We start from the raw sequence: 21,825 nt of genomic DNA, 5'->3' as shown, positions 1-21,825 counted from the left end.
CTCAAGCGTTACGTCATGCTATTATATTATTGTTCAGGTACACCTATGAGGATGCATGTTTGACTTTTCCTCCCATGTATTATATAATTGAACATAGTGGAATCAATTGATTATTGTTATGAAAATGGGCATGTCTGCACACAATTTTATAGCTTTCATAAATGTGCTTAATCTTAACCAACCACTGCTAAAATTAAAATATAAATAAATATCACACAAAGTCACACAAAACTCCTGATGCTTGTCCTAATATATGAACTCTAATAAAAGCACTAACACTCATTTATCGTGCAGTACAGCACCACGAGTTCACAGGGCAGTTTTCGGTTGAGAGGCGTGTGCGCATGCGTCATCTGTTTGCGGAAGTGTTGCAGCGTGGCTGACGACGGCAGCCGCAAAGACATGTTCAAACACATTTTTTTGACAGGACCTCCAGGTAAGTTTTAACATCTACAAACTGCGTAATCCAAACAACAGCCACTGGAAACTGATATTTTGCTTTCCTGTCTGCGAAGAAAACGGGCAAAAAACGCTTATTTTATTTGAGCACCTAGCCATTTTTGTGGTTTTTGTTCGGATAAAATCCATTTTGATTAGCAATACATGTAAGATAAAGTGACAGTAATGCTGTGTTTAATTATAAATCTACGAATACAAGTAGAAGTGCAACCATAAAGAAAAAGTAAATGCCTTTCGTTGATTGTAGTAATTTAGTGTGTGTTCATCAGGATACACTGAGTCCGTTTTCTAACAGTATTTTTCCTGCAGGTGTGGGCAAAACCACTTTGGTCCAGAAGGCTTGTGACGCTTTAGTGTCATCAGGTCATGCTTTGGAAGGCTTTTACACCGAAGAGGTCAGGGAAGGTGGTCGACGGGTGGGGTTTGATGTGGTCACAGTGAGTGGAGAAAGAGGCCACCTGTCCAGAATCAGGTAGCAGGAATGTCATACTAGCCAAATCAAACAACTTTCTCTTTTTGATGTTGGGTTTGAGTAACGTCGGCTGCATTTCACCCTACAGAGACATTGCTGGTGCCTCTCACGGCAGACCCGAGCACACAGTTGGCCAGTATGTGGTTAATTTACCTTCATTCGAAAGCCTGACTCTCCCCCTCTTCAAGAAGGTATGCCACACACTACACCATGGTTATAATTACCCTTGTCAACAGATCATAGAAAGAAAAACTCTGGCCTTTTTTGCTGCCTAACGACATCAAACCTTTTGATTTTCTTAAAACTGATGGCATAATTGGAAGCTTGAGAACACATGAATTCCAGAGTGGCATTTTTAGTAGCAGTGGTGCCGTCTGGCTGTCACTGACCGTGAATAATCCTGCTTGTAAACTGAGCCCAGAGTTCCGCCTACACATTTGCTGTAAAGGAAGGTGTCGTGGTGTCCATTTATCACTTGTAAATTGTCTCTGTAATTGCGGCAAACCATCATCTGTGTTATATTTTGTGGCATAATACCATGATACGTTTCTTTGTCATGTTTTTTGCCGTGTATGCATTCTAGTTATGAGCATAACTGTTTTGTTGATTAAATAATGGTTTAATAATGGAATTCGGACCATCATGCACAATTCGTTGTTGGTTTTCTTGTGTCTTAAAGAAATCTAAGCAAAATGGATTGCGACACAGCAACCAGCAAAGGCATTATTAATAAAAACAAAAGTTACTGGGGGTCGGTATCAGACTTGAGAAGCAGGAAGTTATCAGTATCAGCATGAAAACAAAATGTGCATCCCTACTTAAAACAAAGATAGTGCGGGGGGAAAAACACACTGCAAAGTATTTTCTGACTTGTGAAATAAATATCCAAATATTATTACAAAAAATTAAATAATGTTCCCGTAGTCGGTTGAAAATATAAGCTTCTTTCACACAGAGAGAATACAAATATGGCACATCAGAGCCCCAACAGTAGTTCCTGCATTTATGGGCCTATCCGTTTCTCACAGAACCCAGTGGAGCATAAGTGCATGCATGTTCGCACAGCAAGTCAGATCACAAAATGAGGTGACGACGTCAGTGCCTGCGTTTGGTGTGATGTCGGACAGTGACACTTGCTGTCAACACAACAGGACGAACTTCACGTTCATTCCCGGCATTGCGGAGTACCCTTCCTTACGTACAAGCGATGTCCGGCCTCTGTTACGGCTCTGACACTACCCAAGCTGGAAAAAAAAAGCATGTTCCCCCATTCATTGTCCGGGCAAAAGCGACAATTCCTAAAAAGCATTCAATGCTATCCTCTCTTCAGGTGGGCGTAAATGACGGGCGAGGCAAGAAAGTGTTTGTCCTCGACGAGATTGGTAAAATGGAACTGTTCAGCCAGCCGTTCATCAGGGCAGTGAGACAGACACTAGACTGCTCATCGTGCACCATCTTGGGCACCATCCCCATTCCCAAGGGCAAACCCTTAGGCCTGGTGGAAGAGGTGCGGATTAGGAGTGATGTCAGAGTCTTCACGGTGAGTACAAACACTAATACTGTACAGGACTCTCACTGGGAGATGGGGGCCGGGGGTGGGATATTTAGGTCACTTTTAAGAGCTTTTAAGTCCCTCAGTAGCTGTTGGACACTGTTTACACTTTATCTCACATGGTCTTATGAAGCAGCCAGTCTGTTCTGTGCAGCAGAATGCCATGCCCTGCATTATCCCTCTACTATAGCAGGATTAACTCTTAATCATGCGTGACTGATTAAACAACAAAGGATTCACTCAGATGTTGAAATAATTTATCATGGGGGACTCCGGTATGGATATTGCCATGCAGATTACTTACAAACCAAAGTCGTGTTTATACTACTACACAAGGCTATGGGACCACGTAAACACTTTTAAAGTGGTCATGACACTAAAGCACATGTTAATCTTGTTACTTGCGCCGTGAAAAAAAACATTGAAAGGCATATTTCCTCCCGTGTTATGCGCGCTCGAATGTTGAAGTATTTACCGTTCTTTACACTTTTCGTCACTTCTGCCGGGAGTGGAGAAGGAGGCGCAAGTGATGTTTACACGAGAAGTTCCCACCTGGAAGTTTTAGTTCACTCCAATGCTTTCTCAAGCGTTATGGTCCAGTTCTGGATGCATTTCTGTTGTTTGTTTTAGATATTTTTTTAATATTATGCCCGCTCGTTGTGTTGAAGGCTTTTGCTGGAACACCCGAGGAGACAGAGTAAGCTTGTTCACATTTCCAAAAGACGCCATTCGCCGATTCCGATGGTTTTTGAAATAAATAGTCAAAAACTCACAAGACGTTCAACCGTGGAAAAGCGTGCCAAGGTGGCAGTAAGTCAGTCCACATTTCTTTCTGCTAATATTCTCTCTGGTAGTCAGCCTAATGGTGGGCTAATGAAGTGTTGATTTGTAACTGGCTTGGTTGTGACACGCTAGGCGGCTAATGTGCTATCTTTTGGAGCATTCAACAATAAATCCAAAGGTTCATCTTTGATTTGCAGCATCACTACGAATTGTAGAATGATAACATGGATTTTCATGCCAAATTGCTGGCTAAACAACAATCACTGCCACTCGTTTTCAGCTGTGCCGTGTGCATAGAGCTGTCAGTGGCTATCACTGCCAGTAAAACATACAGCATCATACTCAACACAACACAGTATCAGTGAATGTTATTATTGCATTGTTGTTGTGATTATGGCACTGTCTTCATGCGTTCACGGCTGTGTTTGTTTGCACTTGGTTGCCGGCCGGAAAGTGTTCTCGACATCAATTGCTATTTTGTATTTTGCATGTTCATAAAGCCGTCAGTGTCACTTACTGACCATGCTTGTGGCCAATTTTGCTTGCGTGTTATATCATAGTCATCACAACACGATATTATTGTGTTATCATTGTGAATATGTCACTTTCTTGGCTTTGCTGTGAGTTCATGGCTGCGTTTTTTAATCTGGTTCCCGGAACATGTTCCTGTCGTGACGTCACAGCCAAGATGGTGGCGACTTAAGAAAACTCGCTGGGGAGGTGTGTCAAAATCACAACTTAATTTCCCTCGTATTTGATAGCTGTTTATTTTTCTATGCAGTATGACAGGAATGTTTTGTTAAGTGAGTCATTTCATTCATGAGCAATTTAAGGAAAACACTATATGACTGAGGTAAAGTATTTGCATTGTATTCATTGAGGTTTAAGACCAAATATTCTAACCACAATTGTATTTGTTTTCCTGTTCAGGTGTCTAAGGAAAACAGGAATTTCATTCTGCAGGATATTCTCTCAGCACTCCAGGAATGTTTAAAACAGCAAAGCTAACATTGAAAATATTATATAAAACTAAAATATGTTGTTTACTTGTTTAGACTTTACCTAAACACCCCCAGTTGCTTGATGAGTCGGCGTGTCGCATGCATTTATTTATGTACACATTTTACTTTTTGCCTGTTGCCCGCTCAAAATAGATTGAATGCTGAATAATTGATCATGAGATGCAAGTTGCCGTTCTCAAACAACTGTTAGTCCTAAAATCTCAATTGTTTGATTTCAGTTGGGTTCATTTTTGAGCGTAATGATAATTTCCCTTTGGAGTTTGAGGGCACGCTCATTGAAATCCAGTCAAAACGTAATAGTGGTCATGTGTTCACTTATTATAAATTTGTATTTATTGGATAAGTAAGTGAAAAATGCTGAAAAATAAACTTATTTTCACAGTTGTTTCAGGTTTTTACATTACATGTCTTATTTTTCTACCCCACCGGCATACATTAGACTTGTATGCCTGTAGTGTATGCTGCAGGTACTCACTGATTTGTTGTGAGTGCAGAAGACAAATAACAGGTATTTTGTATGGAATTTGTGTGTTTTTGTCAGATGTCAACATGGCCCAGAAATGGTATAATACGCAAACCTGTGGTAAATGAATTAAAGTTATTTGAAGGGCACATGAAACTACATAAAACCTCTCCAGGGTGATTTTTCTTTTAAAAGAAATGTATACACTATTGTACTGAAATTAGAGATCATCCTTAAACTGGATTGCCTGCAGGGAAAATTAATGATCAATGTATGGTTATTTCTTTCCCCCAATTATGTACACATTAATTTTAGATGTATTTATTTTATTTTATAAGCTTTCCTTTAATATTTTCCACCATCTAAACTTCACTTAAAATAATTTGAATATATTAGTCATGAATACAGACGTAATGAATTAGTTGTTTAACACATCGTTGTTTCCCAAATAATATTCATAGGTGAAAAAATGAAACATGGAATGCTTTGGAGCAAATAGCATAGCTGGCAGGCTGTGATGTTCTTCAGAGAGGAGACTAGTTGAGACTCTGCTGGTTGCATTCAAGTAGCGCACCTCATTTTGCATCAGTTGCTTCACACAACACTGGATTCCACACAATTGACAGGTGTTAGCAATCAATAAATCAACCCATCGATAATTATGCCTATCCACACATTAGAATGCATGATGATTTAAAAAAAAAATCTGAATGAATGATGTCCGGTGGGTTACATTGTGCTTGCCAGGTATCCTCCAGTTGTAGTTAAAACATGATAACTGGTGAACTGATACTGAGCTTGACTGTTTTTTTTCCGCTTTTTTCAAGCTTCATTTGGGGATTTTTGGCTTTCCCCTGGGACTAGTGTATTTTCTAACCATATGGTCTCAGATTACTGTCAAGGATAAATATTATTACCAAGTGAAGGATTTTGGAGTTGTCCGATTGCACTGATGTGAGATTAGTTTGCTGCTGTAGCTGAAAAAGGATTGATGGTGGTACAGCAGCTAAGTGCTATCAAGCCAAGTGTTGTCAAACAGTGACGTCCTGTGCCAACACAGAAATGTATACTGTATATTGCATTATAATGACATTATAATTTCACATATATAGTAGGTATTAAGGCATATATCAAGATATTTAAATCAGACCGAAAACTTAATTCTCATGTGAGCTTTAAATCCGGTACTTTGATAGAGATAAAAATAAATAAAAAGAAACCCTCCAGCAAGGATATTTGCTTTAGCCTCTAAGCGTTTCCAGGTCATTTCAAAGGAAAAAATACAGTTTTGGCAATATGTTTCATATTGCTTGCGTAAGTGATGTAAGCTGTCCTGCAGCCCAGCTGTGACGCGCGTCAGACAGGCTGCTGCGCCAGCATCTGCTCGGTGGCCACCTCTGACACGGCTCTCATTGACTGGCAATCCAAAACAACTTCTCAGCTTCCATTGCAGTATGACATTGTGTGTTATTTTGGGCACACACTTTACAGGCAATTATGAGAGTTGGTGCAGTCCACAGCGGCGCAAGCCAAGCGGTGGGAGCTGCCTCCTGATTGGCAGGTGATTCTTAGCACCCCGCTGTCAGGGAGCAGATGGATTATGTAAGAGTGACGCAGACCTTTGCCAGGTTTATCACATGAAGGCCATTTGGATGTTCTTGATGCATCATGATGTCATTAGCTGACATGTTGTCCATATGGTGATTATAAAGGGGGGGGGTTAAGTGTCAGTATATGCATGGAAGGTGCCACATCATCTGTCCACAGACAGGCATCCACACTAATGCTGCTATTTGGCACAAAACATGATTTTTCTTATTGTATGTCTTCTTGTTTTACTTCTGAAGAAGCATTTCTCAAGGATTTGAAGACTAAAATGTGCAGCTCGTTAAGAATGAGTAAGATAGCAGTTTTCTGTGTCCAAAACAAGATCAAGTAGAGCTCATAGAAAGCAGTGATGGATTGGTAATGTCCGCGATAGATAAAACGTGCGAATAAACGCGTTTCATGTCCATCGACTGCAAGGCAGCGGGCCTTGAAGTGAAAATGTGCAGGAATGCGTTTCCATGCAAACGACGATCGTATGTAAAAAGGTAAGATGCGAGCGTGCACGTTTCGTAGGGGTCTCACAAAATCTCACGAAATTAAAATGTGACAAGATACCTTGTTCCGAAAAAAATGTCTCAAGGGCAATAAGAAATAATTAATCACACAATAAATGAAAATGAACTGGATAATTTTGCCGTTTTTTGTTTTTTTTTTACGTATATTGCTGCCGTAAAATAGATCGAAGGATGCCGTAGATTACACATGCCGAAAAATAGGCCGACCATGTACTGTAGACGCATTCTGCACATGCGTAGAACCGATTGCGTTTCCGGTACGTATTGCGTAGTGACACGGTGCTTTGGTTTCATCACCTAGAACAATGGCATGAAAGGAGTGAGCCCTTTTATCATTTGTCGTACAGTCTTTGTCTCGGGGGGGGTGGAGGCGGGGCCGGTAGCATACACACAGAGTGTAGCCTCATGAAAAGCAATGCAAGGTAATGTAGTAGAAATTAAATTAGTAGACTGCAATGTATTGTTTTAGGTTTTTTTCATTGTACTTTTCTTAAAAGTAATGTTAAAATCTCATTTCATTTCGTTCTCGTAGACCCAGTCTCGTGTATCGTCTCGTCTTGTGAACCGAGTGTCTCGTGACACCCTTAATGTTTCATGTTCAGTCTGGGAATGAATGAATGAGTGCAGTTGATTGCGTCTCCCGCCAGTTAATAACAGCCACCTTGCATAATCAGAACAACTTTTAATAAGTAACAAAGTCAGAGTACATACTGTGATTTCATCTCTGTACTGATATTTTTGGCCTAAATTAAACATTTTCAGGCAGAAAAAATTGCAAAATAAACAAATATACAAATGCAAGGCATTCAGAAAACGCATTGAAAGACCGAAAGATTGATCGGTTGTATTCTACACTGGTCACTCGGTGTCATCAATGTGACAATATGTTACATTGTTGAGACAATCGCCACCGCAGGAAGTACTGTACAGAAACCGGAAGGAAGAAAGGATCAACAAGTAACTCTCCCAATGCTAACGTGTGTGAGTTTACATTATGTCTTATTTTCTCTGATGTTGCTTACTATTTTGGGTACGATTGTCAAGCTGATTAAGGGTGTTATTTCATGTCAAGGGGGCTCTAATAATCTTAAAAACTGTATTAAGAAGGTCATAAACTGGCTTTCTATGCTCTAACTATGAACATATTTGATATATAAAGAATTATACTTCATATGAATTCACTTATCACTGTCAGGTCTGGTACCAGTTACCGCGATCAACGAGGGATGACTATAATGTACTACGGCGTACTAATCGACAATTTTCAATGTATTCTTAGTCATTTCCGCTAAGCGACAGCAGCTTTCAGCATTCACTCCCAGCATGCATGTCAGCCCTCCCCTTTTCCGCAAGAAACAAACCGCATATGCCTGTCTTTCCCCGCGCCCTCCCGTTTTAATACCTTCCCGTATTTATCCCACGTTTTAACTTCAATGAAAAAGCAGCAGCACAGATAAAGTCAGGCTTTCAAAATAAAATACAAGCATGCCAGTACAATTCTGGTCTTCCCAGCGGCATTTCCAACACCACAAGTGATCATTGTGAAAACGTCACAGTTGGATACACTTCAGCATTAATGTACCCTGAGCTCGGGCAGCGTCGTGCTTAAATGCATACGAAGGGTCTAAATATCCGTATCTCCCAGATACAATCGCGCCAAATCTGTGGGACAGATGTCTGTCTGGCACCCCCGCTTCTTTTATCCCTCCATACATAGGGCGTATAGAAAAATGCACGGAGCTTACAGACAATCCAGGACAAAGGGGAACTTGCTGTGGGGAGCTCGATGACATTGCTGTCTAGATGGATATTATGTTTGTGCATCTAGTCTAGCCTGTAGTACTGTGGAGATGGTCTTTAGCCACTTTGAGCTTTGTTGCCCTTTATCGCAGTCACAGCAGTCATTTTTGACCTAGTGAAATAGAAGTATGAGTTAGCAGAAAATACTAACCTGATTCTCACTTGGGAAAAAGAGTGGTGCATGGGATGGGGTAAGGAGGAACCCATGAAATGTTGATGGGGATCTGGATAAAGGCACAGAAATAATACTCTCACAATTTCATGTGACTACAACAATTCAGTTGGTGTAACCACCCGTCTGTTCATTGTCCTGCGAGGAACCAGGAACTAGCCTGAGACACAAGTACGGCACTCCGTGACCAATGACGCTTGCTGATTGTGCAAGCTTTTAGCTGCTTTTTACTGGCTAATTACTTCCAACAATGCCTACAAAGGGCCAGTATGTGACAGTACAGTCCCTCACAATAGTATCGCTACCTCGCTATATGGTGGTTTTTCAGAAATGAATTCATTTATAAGTGATTGTTTTTTCATGGTAGACTTTGTAAGGCCTAGTATGAATCAAAACATATTGAAATACAAGTGGTATTCTGGTCACTAGGTGGCAGTAATGGCACAAAACATTGAGACGTCACCTTATCTCTGCATGAAGTCACAAAGTCAGCCATGGCATGTCCGACATGACGAAGAGGAAAAAGGTTCTCTTCCCATTCCGTGTGGAAGTGGTAGGTTTTTGGCTTAAGCTTAGAAGAAATACATTTGAGGCTTACTGGTTAGCTTGTTAGCTCGAAAACTCACTAGCTTGCTCGCTAGCAGCCGCCTCGAGTCCCTGCAGCATAAGAGCTTGAGTTGTTGTAAACAAAGAAGAGGAGTGTAAAGGTGACTGTGCGGGTGTTACTTCATGTCTACAGGGCCCCCTGTGAAATGAAAACAAACTGGCCACTGTCAGTGGTTGTCTCCAAATTCATTGGGGATATTTTTTTTACATGCTTTCTTTTCATTGCAGAACAACAACATAACGATTCTTGTTGGTCAAAAAGTCCCCGCAGTCTGACATGAGGTTCAAAGAAGGACATTTTTGTTTGTCCAAAGATGGATGTAAAAGTCACATGACGTGTGCCTATAGCGGAGCATGACTTATTTTAAGACTGTAAGAGCTAAAGCTCCTTAGAAGGAACACATGGAAAGAAGTCAATATGAGCGTGTTACAGGGCATGTGACTTTTCACTGTTTTGCAACAGCCAGTCACTTGGATCCCCTACACACCTAAAAAAAAAAAAAGCACTTTTTCTCCGGCTCAGCGTGCTAATGAGCATCGCCGCGGTTGACTGGCCTTGACAGGTGGGCAGTTAATGTCAAGACTGTGAAATGAATGTCATTGGATCTGGCTTCTTAACCACTATTCCATCCTGCTTCCCATCCTGATTCCTAAACCACTCTTCCTTTTACATCATTTTAACGGCCCAGCCCCCCCAGTGTTGCAGGGAGTGTTGGGTTTCAAACAAAACTCCGCTTTTGCATCCGAGTTCAAAGCTCGAGCGTGAAATGAGCACATCCCCTCCCCTTAATAATTTATAAAATACTTCCCTTGCAAAACAAATCGCCAAGCAACCTTACCACCACCGGAAGAGGCCTGATCACACTTCCTTGATGGTTCTTTGTGGAAAGCACAATCAATACATTACACAGTTGTATTTTGTGTTGCGTTTATCCCTCACTTCACTCTGTTGGCCTTCAATTCAACGAGTGGTGACGCACCAGTGAAATGCATTGTACAGTCAACTGTGTCACCGAGGGGGAGGGGTGAACCTCCCTTACAGCAGTGGTTGAAGTGATGAGAAATGTCAGCGGATCATGCAGAGGTTAAAAGTTCACTGAGAGGACACAAAGATTAGGGGCACGGTGATCAATCGTTGGGGTCGTGTTCCCTTTGTGCACGTGCGTGTCGTTTTCAAACTGAACGCAAATCAAGCTGGCCGTCATCTTCTGTCTTATGTTGAATCTTAATGTGTAACTTTACCGAGATATTTCGAACATTCCGATGCTTCTGCTAAAGGAAAGGACAACGCATAAACCCATGCCTGGGTGTGTTTGGTGTGAAAAGACCTTGAACATATCTAGAGATCCCCTCTTTCACGTCGAGAATCACAGACTGTAGCGTAGATGCTCTGTGTGTACTGCCCCAACCTTGCCTGAGAGTACATGGAGAGAACATAATAACTAGTGTGGACACATTCCCGTATACATTGAACAAGATGTACCGTGCGTGGTTGCAACCCAGTGCAGACGCGGTAATGACTCACAGCTTGCTGACCTGCAATGATGGATGCTTCCGAGAGATGAATTTGGCAAATTTGGACTAAAAAAATGCAGGCGCTTGTTGTTCTGTTTCAATCACGTGTGTTTCTGCAGCGGCTGTGTGCATGTGTGCATACACACACGGTATACACACTGTACGTGCCAAATATGCGGTATCTTGGCTGTGCTATGTGAAACTGACAGGTGAGGCGGTTGTTGGGCCAAAACATCTGTTTGGTGATACACTGCTCCTGAAAAGTGTAGCAGAATCTCGATTTTTGTCATCAATTTGTTCCAAAACGTCCGACAAAAACCGAGGCAATTTTCCCCCATAGGAAATCATGTAAATTCAATGAATCAGTTCCAGACACCCAATAATATTAACCAAAATACATTTTATAGAGAATAATTATAGGTTAGTTTTACATGCAAAAATAATCATAAAGTATTGCCAGGGCGGCAGTGGCTCGGGAGGTAAAGCAGGTAATCCGGAAAGTCAGTGTCGTTGTGTCCCTGGGCAAGACGCTTCACCCACCTTGCCTCCGGTGCTGCCCACACTGGTGTATGAATGCGAATGAATGTTTGGTGGTGGTCAGAGAGGCCGTCTGCACGAATTGGCAGCCACGTTTCCATCAGACTAGCCCAGGGCAGCTGTGGCTACAAATGTTGATTGCCACCACCAGTGTGTGACTGAGGAGTGAATGAATAACGGGTTCACTTCATTGCGAAGTGCTTTGGGTGCCCTGAAAAGCACTATAAAATCGAATCCATTATTATTATTATTATTATTATTATTATAAATGACGAATGGATGGAACTTGTAGTTGATGCGGACTTCCTGCAAATCCTGGCAAGACAAAATTCGAGAGTGTTTCTCACCTTCTTTATCAAATTGCTGGCACTCGCAACTATCATTGGCCTCATGACGGGTTAGTTTACAGAGGCACTCGATAAAAAAATGTGAGGAAGCATCGTGTAGGGTGTTTTGTTTGGGCACTTGATTTCGTGGAACGATACAGCACAGGGCAATATTGTACCTAAACCAAGCCAAACTTTTTGTGAAAATATTTGGTAAAATGCGACTCATTCGAAAGCCGGGGCGTATGAAAACCAACGTTTGACTGTATGGCAGTTAAGTTACAGTCATGCTGTTGTTGTTGAGCAGTAGGTATGCACCATAAGGCTGGACGTGTGTATGACATTTCATTCAAATTCAAATCTTAAAAAGCTCCAAAGATATCCCTTTGCTAATCCTTTCACATCTTAAAGAGATTAAAAAATAAATTTGCATGGCTAAACAAAACAATTTTGCAAACATAATGCATATGGCTCACTAAGCAGCTGCAATGCCTTCACACTTGATTACCAGGTGAACCGTCAGTTTTTAATGGTGGCGGGTTCCACGATGCAAAAAGAAAATCTTTTCATCGTTCATCAATCCAGACCCTCTGTGGACAAAAACAACAAAGCTTGCAAAAACAACAAAAATCAATACAAACTAAGTTCGAAGTGAATAACTCACTGTTAGGAACAAAAAAAGTTGTGAATGTTTTATTACGAATGGTCCACGCTTATTGAAGACGTGTCCAGCAAACAAGCAGTATCAAACTGCAGACTTTTGTGTAAAAAGAAAATAATTGGATGCGGCGCACACTGAGTAAATGGAGAAGGGGAGCGGTTATGTGGAGCAATAACGTAATGAGTTGTATTATTTTGTTGGCGTTATCACTTGGCTTAGCATGCAAATGTCATTTCTACATGGACTTACTGCACAGCTGTTTTGTACGTACGTCGATAAAAGACTATCTGGAGAGAAACGTAAGGCAAATGTGAAAATTAGACTCACTACGCAGTGCACAAAAAAACTATACACAAACACACACACACACACACTCTTTCATAAAAATGACATATCTTAACCCGCATATTCAAATAAAACCGTGGTAGCTCCGCTAAATATAAATATGGTCAGTAGTAGATAGTTTTTGCTCTCAATGAAAACGTGTGCACTGCACATTAGACGCTTACAGGTCCTTTTTGCCAAAGAACTTTTTAAAAACAGACTTGTTGCGAGGCCGTGGCAGGCTGGTGTAGCTCATCTGGCAGGGGTCCTGCTGCCATCCAGCCACTGTCACTGAAGGAGCTCCAGAGGTTCTGCTGTCTGACGGCTTGTCTCCCAGCACCAGTGTCACACAGTAGTTAGACCCTCTCTCCAGGCCTCCAGACGTCTGCTGGGTAGGCTTGATCTTCTGATACGTTGCTAGGAGACAACACAGAACATGAACGTGAAGTGTATTTTTCTCTCTCTCTCTCTCGCTCTCTCACTCACTCACACACACACACACACACAGGAGGCATTAACAAGGTCAGGGAGGTTAATAAGTGTAAACTAACCAGAAGTGAAGGAGTGGGAGCGATGCTTGCTGCTCAGCCCGTCCTTACTGCTGCATGAATGGGACAAAGGCGTGGAAGAGGTGTTGTCTCTGCTTTCTCTCTCATTTCTGTGTGTCACTGTCTGCTTACAGCTGCCATTATCATCCTCATCATCATCATTATCGTCATCTGTCAAGGGAAAGGTAGGAAATAAAGGCAGAACTTAAGCAAATGAGGACAAATAATGAACGAAAACATGCAGTGTAGTGTCGTAACACAGTGTGTTGGCTCCCCCTAGTGGTACATGTCACACCCGCATTCACTACACCGACGTATTATCATTGCTGTCAAAATGCAACAAAGCCGGATTATCCCTTTTTAAATTCTTCTTTTAAAGGCACAGCTGTGTAAAACGATAACACGGATTCAGTGGGCAGCTTTAGTTATATAAAAAAGCTACGCCTTGCTTGGCTTACCTGCGCATGCTAATAATATAAGGGCTCAGTTTTGATTGACACTGTTGTTATTAATGCTATATTTTTTAATGTTGTTAGAGTTATTCATGTTGTTGTCTTTTGCAGTGGTAATGAACTCACCAAATTTATCTAATGTGTTTTTTTTCTCAAATACTTTTAATAGTTAATACTGTTTTTCTGATCTAGTGAGATCACCCTGTGCATTAATATTGTAATATTAGGGGTCAAAATAATCTATATGACACTTTCTCCAAACCTGCTGACGAAAGAAACCTGACAAGGGAGTCATAATTTAAAGTTGAGGTGGACTCAAAACGTCTTTATTTTTTGCTGTGTTTAATCACTGCCACATCATAAAAACATGTAAAAAGATAATTGTACAACGCTAAGGTCATGAAAACGTGGCAAAGAAAACCTTGGACTTCCAGAATATTAATGTCAGTGATAACGATCATGATGATTGGACACCACATGATTTTTAGCGATCAATACATAATTAACTTAACGTTTTAATCACATTAACTTTAACCCAGCTTCTTGCTTTGCAGCTGTTGTGTGTGTTAGAAGTAAAACAGAAGGCGTTCGAGGCGCTTCCCATGCTAATTAACACTCTTGATGGAGGCAAACAATTGATTTCCAAATTTCCTGTACTTTGTCAGTATTATTTGTGTAGCAGAAATTGTGTGTGTATTTTGCAAATGGCACAAATCATTTTAGAGAATGCAATTAAAGTTCATATCAGAGGTGTTCAAAAAAACATGATATCCCTGGCAGGTTTTTGTGTCCGTTTTTACAATATCTAAGATTAAATCATCATTGAGGAAAGACCAAAATCCTAAACTAATTTTTTCAGTACTATACAGTCATCCCTTGCGGTTAATTGGTTGCAGACTTGAATGTGATAAGTGAATTTCCGCAAAGTTGCATTCGATATTGGTAAATGGGATAATTCATAGTTGGAGCATAGAAAACCCGTTTATGACTTCCTAAATAATAGAGCCCTACACTCTTATTATTCCTTGTTTACAACACATTGCTCCACTGTAATACGCAGGCTACGGGATCGCAGCAGGGACTTAACGGACGGACGCCGCTTTAAACATAGTATGCTATTGAGCTAACTAGTAAACCTATAATTTCTTTATTCTAAACTGAAATTTCCAAATGAAGTGGGTGAGAACGACAATGCAAGAAGGCAAAAACTTACCACTTCCACACGGAATGTCGGCCATGCCGTGGCTGACTCCATGCAGTGTGAAGGTAATCTAATCTAATGTCATGTCTTATCAATGTAACATTACTGACGGCTAGCGGCAAGAATACTACATATATACAACTTGTAACAACTGTACATCAATAATGTAACAATTACAACCATGGAATTTCCATTTCACCTACGACTAGCAATTTAATAATATACCAGTACATAAAATAGAAGATCCTTGTTAAGATCTCTGCAGGTTCGGGGAATGTGTCATCCTTATAACACAGTGGCGTTCTACATCTCTGTAAGTTACAATACTTACTACAGTGCCCCGATGCACAGTGACCTAACCACTCTAAGTGAAAATGTCTTACTGCAGGAGTGTCCATGTGGAGATGAGATGCCCCAATGCTCCTCTAAATGTCTCAGGTGACTCTGTGGCATGTGGTTGAATTCTCTGGCGAGGACAACCATCGCTTTGGTAGTGGGTTTTCGTCTGGGGAAAGTGGAGGTGACATCATGCTGGGTAGAGCAGAAGCATTTAGCCAGACCATAGCAGCCTGAGCAAAGAGGAGGGCTTCTATGGGGACGGAGATATGCATCAGTGTCAAGACCAGAGGTGTTGTTAGGTTGGAGAGGGTCTTTTCTTACAAGGCAAAGGGGATGTCTTGATCTACTGGCATGCTTGATAATGAAGATGCAGACTGACTTGGACCTTTTAAGACATAACAAAACATTAAAATCTCACGTTGACAGCTAGTCGAGTCCTAATTTTAGTACAATTCAGTTTACCTGTGTTTGCCTGTATTCCCATCATCCATTTCTTCATCATGAAGCGTGACAAAGCATTGAATAAATATTCTGAGCCATCACGCAGCCTGAATTGAATGAATAAACTGTTAGACTTCCCTGATATTCAAAGATCCATATTTCAGTAGGCGTGAAATCAATAACATTGCCATTCATTAATCTTACAAGCTTACCTTAAACGGAAGCAGTTTGGCTTTTTGGTGTACTCTGGTGCAGGTGAACATTCAGCTCCAATGAGGTTCAGAGGAAGGCCACATGCAGAACTCTGCAGGACAACACAGGCTGACCACCGCTGACCACAATTTACTGTCCGCTTCAATTATTCATGGCTTCTCCACGTTCCTTCCACCTACCCTTAGTGTATCCTTTCCATCCTGATAGAAGCACAAGGTGTGTCGATGTAAGACCGTATGATATGAGCTCCAGCCTCTGGAGGCTGCCTGTGGAAATAAGATAAGAGCGTGCGCTGCTGACTGGGGACTTTACACTTGCTGACTGCGCTGACTCGGACAATGAATGAAATCTTTCTTACTTTCTTTCCTCCAAGTTGCAGCTTTTGCTTCCTCTCAAGAGTTCCCTCCATAGATTGCAGCTCAGGAGGTCTGTCCTAAAAGGGTTACAAAACATGGCAGGTTTATAGCTGTGTTCAGGCCACACAGCCTCGCCTCTGATGCAGCTGAAGTGTGTTCAAGCTCACCATGGTGTCACAGCGTCCTCTAGTGGCTGTTGATCTGTCCTGCAGATTCATGACCTCAACTTTTTGAGCTGCCTGGTGCTGTTGAGAGGAAAATTCTCACTGACAAAAAATGTTTCCAGCTCATCAAAATATTTGAACTTTTTCTCTCCAGTGATACTTCTTTTTTTTAATCCTTTTTTTTTTTTTACATTGCATTTGTTTTTCCTTTGAGAATTGGTTTCTTCACAGCTTGCTCATTTTTACAGGGGCAGGTGGCGTCACTGCGTTGTCAGGTGCATTGTTTAAATACCTCTTGAATAGCTTACTGAAATGTTACTTGTTGTATTGCGCTGTACTATGATAGTCGCATGGGTTTTCTCTGGGCACTCTGTGTTTCCTCTCACAGTCCAACAACATGCATGTTAGGTTAATTGGTTACTCTCAATTATTCATAGGTGTCACTGTGAGTGTGAATGGTTGTTTATATTTGTCCTGTGCCCTGTGCTTATCCTGGTCTGAGGTTAAGCAGTAGAAAATGAATGTGCAATGATGTTTTTTTTCCCCCTGGTTCTAAATAAGTCATCACTCGTTTATCGCGGGTAATAGGTTTCAGACCCGACCAAGGTAAGTGAGTTTCCGCAAAGTAAGATTCAATGTTAGTAAATGGAATATTTTTATAGTTAGAGCATAGAAAACATGTTTGACTTTCTAAACACATCTCTTACCATAATTACAGCCATGTAGACATGAAATAACACCCCTGCAGTCACCTTTACACTCCTAGTATTCTTTGTTTAAGCCACATTGCTAATGCACATGCTACGGGATCACTGCAGGGACACGAGACGGCCACGGGTGCATAGTATGCTAGTGAGCAACTAAGTTAGCCTCCAACTTATTTATTTTAAACTTTAAAACGGGTTTCTAACGGAGTGGAGAAGACAGACAAAATAACAAGCTAACAACTTACCACTTCCACCCAGAATAGGAAGAGAACATCTTTTCATTCTATCATATCAAGACATGCCATGGCTGACTACATGCAGTGTGACGGTAAAGTGATGTAATGCCATGTCTTGTGTTATTACTGACGCCTAGTGGCCAGAATACTACATAAAACTTGTATTTGAATGTTTTTTTAAATTAATAATAGGCCATAGCCAACCATAAAACAGTTCATTTATTAATGAATTTTTGGAAAACCAAATAGCGATAGTCAAACCACAATGTAGCTAGGGAGGCCTGTATATTTTTTTCTGTCAATAGAATGCAATAGTGTGTCCTGCTTATAGAAGGTGATGAGTGATTATACAGCGAAAACAGAACAATGAGTTTGTCTGTCGGAATTTTGGAATGAGTTGTATTGCATGGGCCAAAGAACTAATTTGGGGTAGATTTTCTTTTTTTTTTTTTACATTGGTTTTGGCAGAGCACTACTGGGGATTGTGCTGACAAAACGTTGCCACACAAAGCAGAAGAAAACCAAAACACGTGAACAGAAGTAAAATAAAGTGAATTCTAACAGGTTAGTGTGACAATTTATCCAACGTTGACCTCACCTTTGAAATGTCGGTGTTCTTGTCCATCTCCTCCACACCCTTTGACTCCTCCTCCTCCTCTTCTCTGTATTGGTAAATGTATTTCTGATTGTCAACAACATCTGGAAGCTTCACTGGATCAGCAGCTGTTTCATTCAAAAGAACTGATGTCTTGCCAACTTGTTCCCTATTTGGAAAGGCTGCCCAGGACCTTCGGTCTCTTATGGTCTGTGGTGGGCCTTGGGGACTGGGATCCTTGTCATGACCCAGGAAGCTCTGGATGTCGGACGGAAGTCTCAGCTCAGCCACAAAGAGGTTGGGTTCTGAGGCTGTGGCCAGGTTTCGATAGAGCATAACTGGAGCTTTGCTGGGCGACAAGCTGGGAATGGACTCAGTCGGCTGATCCAAAGATATGCATTCTTCCTGGTTAGGCTGGTATATTATGTCTGAACAGATACTTTGCCTGAAATTGTTAGTTTGGTTCCAGATGTCCTCCAGCTCTTCTTCTTCCTCCTCAAACTGTTGGTGATCCAGGTGGACAGGCTCTTGTAGCTCTTCACTGGCTTTTGATGGGCCCATACAGTCTGTCATCTTACTGCAGTCAATGCATCCCACTTGGAGGGACATGAGTTTCCCTACTACACCAGTAATTTGAGGATTATCTGGATAAGGTGCATCAGGACAAAGTTTGATGCTGCTGGAGCTGGAGACGCCAGAGTCCATCGAGTCTTGACGAACATTCACAGCTGACTTCAGGCTGACAACCACATGAGAAGCTTGATGCGGACACTGTCCTGGGTTCTCGTTGTGCACACTTTTGTGGTACTTGTGTCCATTGAGATCCCGAATAAGAGTATGGACACTTGGGCACTGGTGTTTATGGGCAGCAGTAGTGGACAGGTGGGGTTGGTTCACATAAATGGGGAGCTGGGAAGACTGGCAGGTGTCATCATTTCCAGGTTTACTCACTGATGACATGTTATCCCACTCCTGCTTTGTATCCTCCTGCTGACTGAACTTTTTTGTGGATAAGTTATTACATGGTACCATCTGATCCTCATCTTCTTGTGGGACAGGAGGAGTTGTGTTGAAAGTGCAGCCATTGTGAGGTAAGTCTTTCTTAACAACTGTAGACATGTGTGTCTCGGAGTGCATTTCGGCTGCACTTACTGCATTGGCCGTCGAGGGTCGAGCTTGTTTGAAAGAACTCAAGGCTATGTGTCGCTGGAAGTTGGCATCTGGATCAGTCCCAGCTCCCTTCTTGGACTCTGGAGGAGCAATGGTAATGATATCCGGAATGCTGGGGATGAGGGTCATGTCCTTGGGAAGGTCAAAACTCAACACAGAGCCCAAAGAGAGGAATCTGCAGTGGCCTCTCCCTTGACTGGAGGTGGCTGGTCCCTGTGAAACAGCATATGGGGTAATAGTGTACTCTCCAGTACACTCTGTCACAGTGTCCCTCAACAGGGGACTCTGCAAGTCAGACACAGCGTCAACTCCATCCTCACACTGCGGTGCACTTTTCTTCCTCCGACCCTCTTTCAGCGGCCATGTATGAGTGTCATATGCGATTGTCTCACTGGTGTAATGAGGCTCATCTGTTTCCTCGTCCACCCCCATTACTTTTTGGATAGTATGCCTGCGACTGTCTCTCTTTCTCTTTCTTTTCTTGCCCATTCTTTTGAGGCTGCTGAAGATGGAGCTGTTGCAAGTCCTCCCATTCAAAGGGTGAAAAGAAACACTGGTCTGAGGAGCAGGCATTGATGCGGATGGTGACGAGGAGGGCGGTGAGATTGTAGGAGAGGCTGTTGAGAGGCTCTTTTGGCGAGGCAGTGTGATACTCTCATACACAGGAGCCACAGCCAAGTTGTTATCCTTAACATGCAAGTAGGTACTCACCTGTTTAAAAAAAAAAAAAAAGAATTATCCATCATGTGAGTGAATTTTTATTTGAAGAAAGATCTCAAAATGCTTGGCCACAGAAGTTTTATTCCCACAGAGATGTGCAGCCGTTTTGCAGCCAGCAAGAACAAGAGCTCTTTTATGTCTTACAGATAAATAACACAAGAAGATCAACATTTTTAGGGTGACCCACCAGGCGTTTCATTCCAGTACATTTCACCTATCAATCCAAATGATATAAAGGAGGACAGTTCGTCCATCTACAGTATATTCTTTCAGTAGTATGATTTGGGAGCCCAAAGTTCCATCACACTGAGAAAAATGTAGCCAATTTATGATGTAATTCAAAATTAAACGTTCAAAAACAACATCTGTGTACAGACATCTGGAACTGTGGTGGGGGAAAAAAACATCTAAACAACTAAAAATGGAATCTGACAGGAAAGCCAGTTGCTTTTGAAGCTGTAGTTAAAACTGTAAAAGAGGAAGAACACAATTAAATATGAAACAAATTGAAGAGGTCCTGTGGCTGTGTACCTAGATTCCACAAAATATTCACTGAATATGTCACCACTGTATCATTTGATTAGAATTTGTTTGGTGTTTATCATCCCCTATATGATCAAACCTTTTGTCTGTTATTTTGGGAAACCGCAACAGAATATCTTACACGAGTGCTTACGATTTCAAAGTTATTTTGGATTTTATACAAATTATTTATTTGTATCAAAGACGTTCCACGTACCAAAAGCTAGCTTCTGTAGCCGAGGATCGGATCGACAAGATTCCCGCCTTTGGCCGCCACCCAGCTATCTCTGCACCCGACCCCTTTAGCCTCTCCCTTGAGTGGTAAGCTCATGAGAGAGGGGACCCATGTTACCTCTTCTACATGTGTTTGTGGACTTGGAGAAGGCATGTTTCTCCATGCTTCTCAAGGAATTCTGTGGAGAACTCCGGGAATGTGGGGTACCAGACCACCTAATTGAGGCTGTTCGTTCCCTGTATGACCGGTGTCAGAGTTTGGGTCGCATTGTTTCCAGTGAGGGTTAGATTCTGTTCATTACTTTAATGGGCAGAATTTCTAGGCGCTGCCTGGGAGTTCCATTTTGATGGCTGCAGGATCGAGTCTCTACTTTTTGTACATGATGTCGTCCTGCTGGCTTCATTGAGCCATGACCTTGAACTTTCACTGTATCGGTTCGCAGCCGAGTGTGAAGTGGGATGAGAATCGGCACCTCCAAGTCCCAGTCCATGGTTCTTGCCTGGAAAAGGATAGAGTGCCATCTCTGGGTCGGGGATGAAAGTGAGGGAAGGATGGAATGTGAGATCGACAGGCGGATTGGTGCGGCGTCTGCAGTGATGCGGACTCTGTATTGGTCAGTTGTGGTGAAGAGGGAGCTGAGCCGAAAGGCAAAGCTCTCAATGTACTGCTCTTTCTACGTTCCTACCCTCACCTATGGTCATGAGCTTTGGGTAGTGACCGAAAAGACAAGGTCACGGATGAAATTTGAAATTTCTCCATAGGGTGGCTGGGCTCTCCTTTAGATATAAGGTGAGAAGCACTGTCAAACGGGAGAAACTTGGAGTTGAACCGCTGCTCCTCTGCATTGAGAGGAGCCAGATGAGGTGACTCGGGCATCTCATCAGGATGCCTCCCGGACGCCTCCCTGGGGAGGTGTTCAGGGCACGTCTGACCGCTAAGAGGCTTTGGGAAGACCCAGGACACGTTGGCGAGACTATGTCTCTTAACTGCCTTGGGGATGCCTCGAGAGCCACTGGGAGCAACTGGACGAAGTAGCCGGAGAGAGGGAAGTCTGGGCTTCGACCTCGGTTAAGCGGAAGAAGATGTATTTATGTGTCAAAGAATACATAAT

General features: G+C 42.1%; 2 protein-coding genes across 9 annotated transcripts in view; one reads left to right on the top strand and one right to left on the bottom strand.

Moving 5' to 3' along the window:
• The first annotated feature begins 367 nt into the window (after window positions 1-367).
• On the top strand, window positions 368-4,863 carry ntpcr (nucleoside-triphosphatase, cancer-related). 2 transcript variants are annotated; one of them, XM_054798780.1, is made up of 5 exons: window positions 368-436; window positions 769-931; window positions 1,020-1,122; window positions 2,262-2,471; window positions 4,197-4,858. In XM_054798780.1, the coding sequence occupies exons 1-5, from the start codon at window positions 403-405 to the stop codon at window positions 4,272-4,274; spliced, it is 588 nt and encodes a 195-aa protein (XP_054654755.1). In that variant the 5' UTR covers window positions 368-402; the 3' UTR covers window positions 4,275-4,858. The 2 variants fall into 2 exon arrangements, with proteins under 2 accessions (XP_054654755.1, XP_054654757.1); XM_054798782.1 differs by lacking the exon at window positions 2,262-2,471 and having other exon boundaries at window positions 4,197-4,863.
• Window positions 4,864-7,405: 2,542 nt separating this feature from the next.
• Window positions 7,406-21,825, bottom strand: part of LOC129194105 (uncharacterized) — a 35,301-nt gene continuing 20,881 nt past the window's right edge. For 3 of the 7 annotated variants that reach the window (XM_054799030.1, XM_054799031.1, XM_054799033.1), the window contains 10 exons: window positions 18,071-19,948; window positions 16,533-16,610; window positions 16,368-16,442; window positions 16,189-16,275; window positions 16,009-16,100; window positions 15,818-15,903; window positions 15,677-15,740; window positions 15,400-15,605; window positions 13,367-13,534; window positions 7,406-13,232 (listed from right to left, as the gene is read on the bottom strand). In XM_054799030.1, the coding sequence (XP_054655005.1) occupies window positions 12,997-13,232; window positions 13,367-13,534; window positions 15,400-15,605; window positions 15,677-15,740; window positions 15,818-15,903; window positions 16,009-16,100; window positions 16,189-16,275; window positions 16,368-16,442; window positions 16,533-16,610; window positions 18,071-19,948 (2,970 nt within the window). In that variant the 3' untranslated portion in view covers window positions 7,406-12,996. The remainder of the gene's footprint in view (window positions 13,233-13,366; window positions 13,535-15,399; window positions 15,606-15,676; window positions 15,741-15,817; window positions 15,904-16,008; window positions 16,101-16,188; window positions 16,276-16,367; window positions 16,443-16,532; window positions 16,611-18,070; window positions 19,949-21,825) is intronic. The other 4 variants (XM_054799036.1, XM_054799032.1, XM_054799035.1 and 1 more) reach the window with 2 other exon arrangements.

This window comes from Dunckerocampus dactyliophorus, chromosome 14 (genome assembly GCF_027744805.1).
Source record: "Dunckerocampus dactyliophorus isolate RoL2022-P2 chromosome 14, RoL_Ddac_1.1, whole genome shotgun sequence".
Taxonomy (NCBI): Eukaryota; Metazoa; Chordata; class Actinopteri; order Syngnathiformes; family Syngnathidae; genus Dunckerocampus; species Dunckerocampus dactyliophorus.
The sequence above is the reverse complement of the archived record's forward strand: the minus strand, read 5'-3'. Positions and strand labels throughout refer to the sequence as shown.

Bases quoted from the DNA above. Each gene is read 5' to 3' on its own strand.
- ntpcr (XM_054798780.1), top strand. From the start codon at position 403: ATGTTCAAACACATTTTTTTGACAGGACCTCCAG. The intron at 1,123-2,261 runs GTATGCCACACA...TCCTCTCTTCAG, and splicing joins CTCTCCCCCTCTTCAAGAAG to GTGGGCGTAAATGACGGGCG. The intron at 2,472-4,196 runs GTGAGTACAAAC...TTTCCTGTTCAG, and splicing joins GTGATGTCAGAGTCTTCACG to GTGTCTAAGGAAAACAGGAA.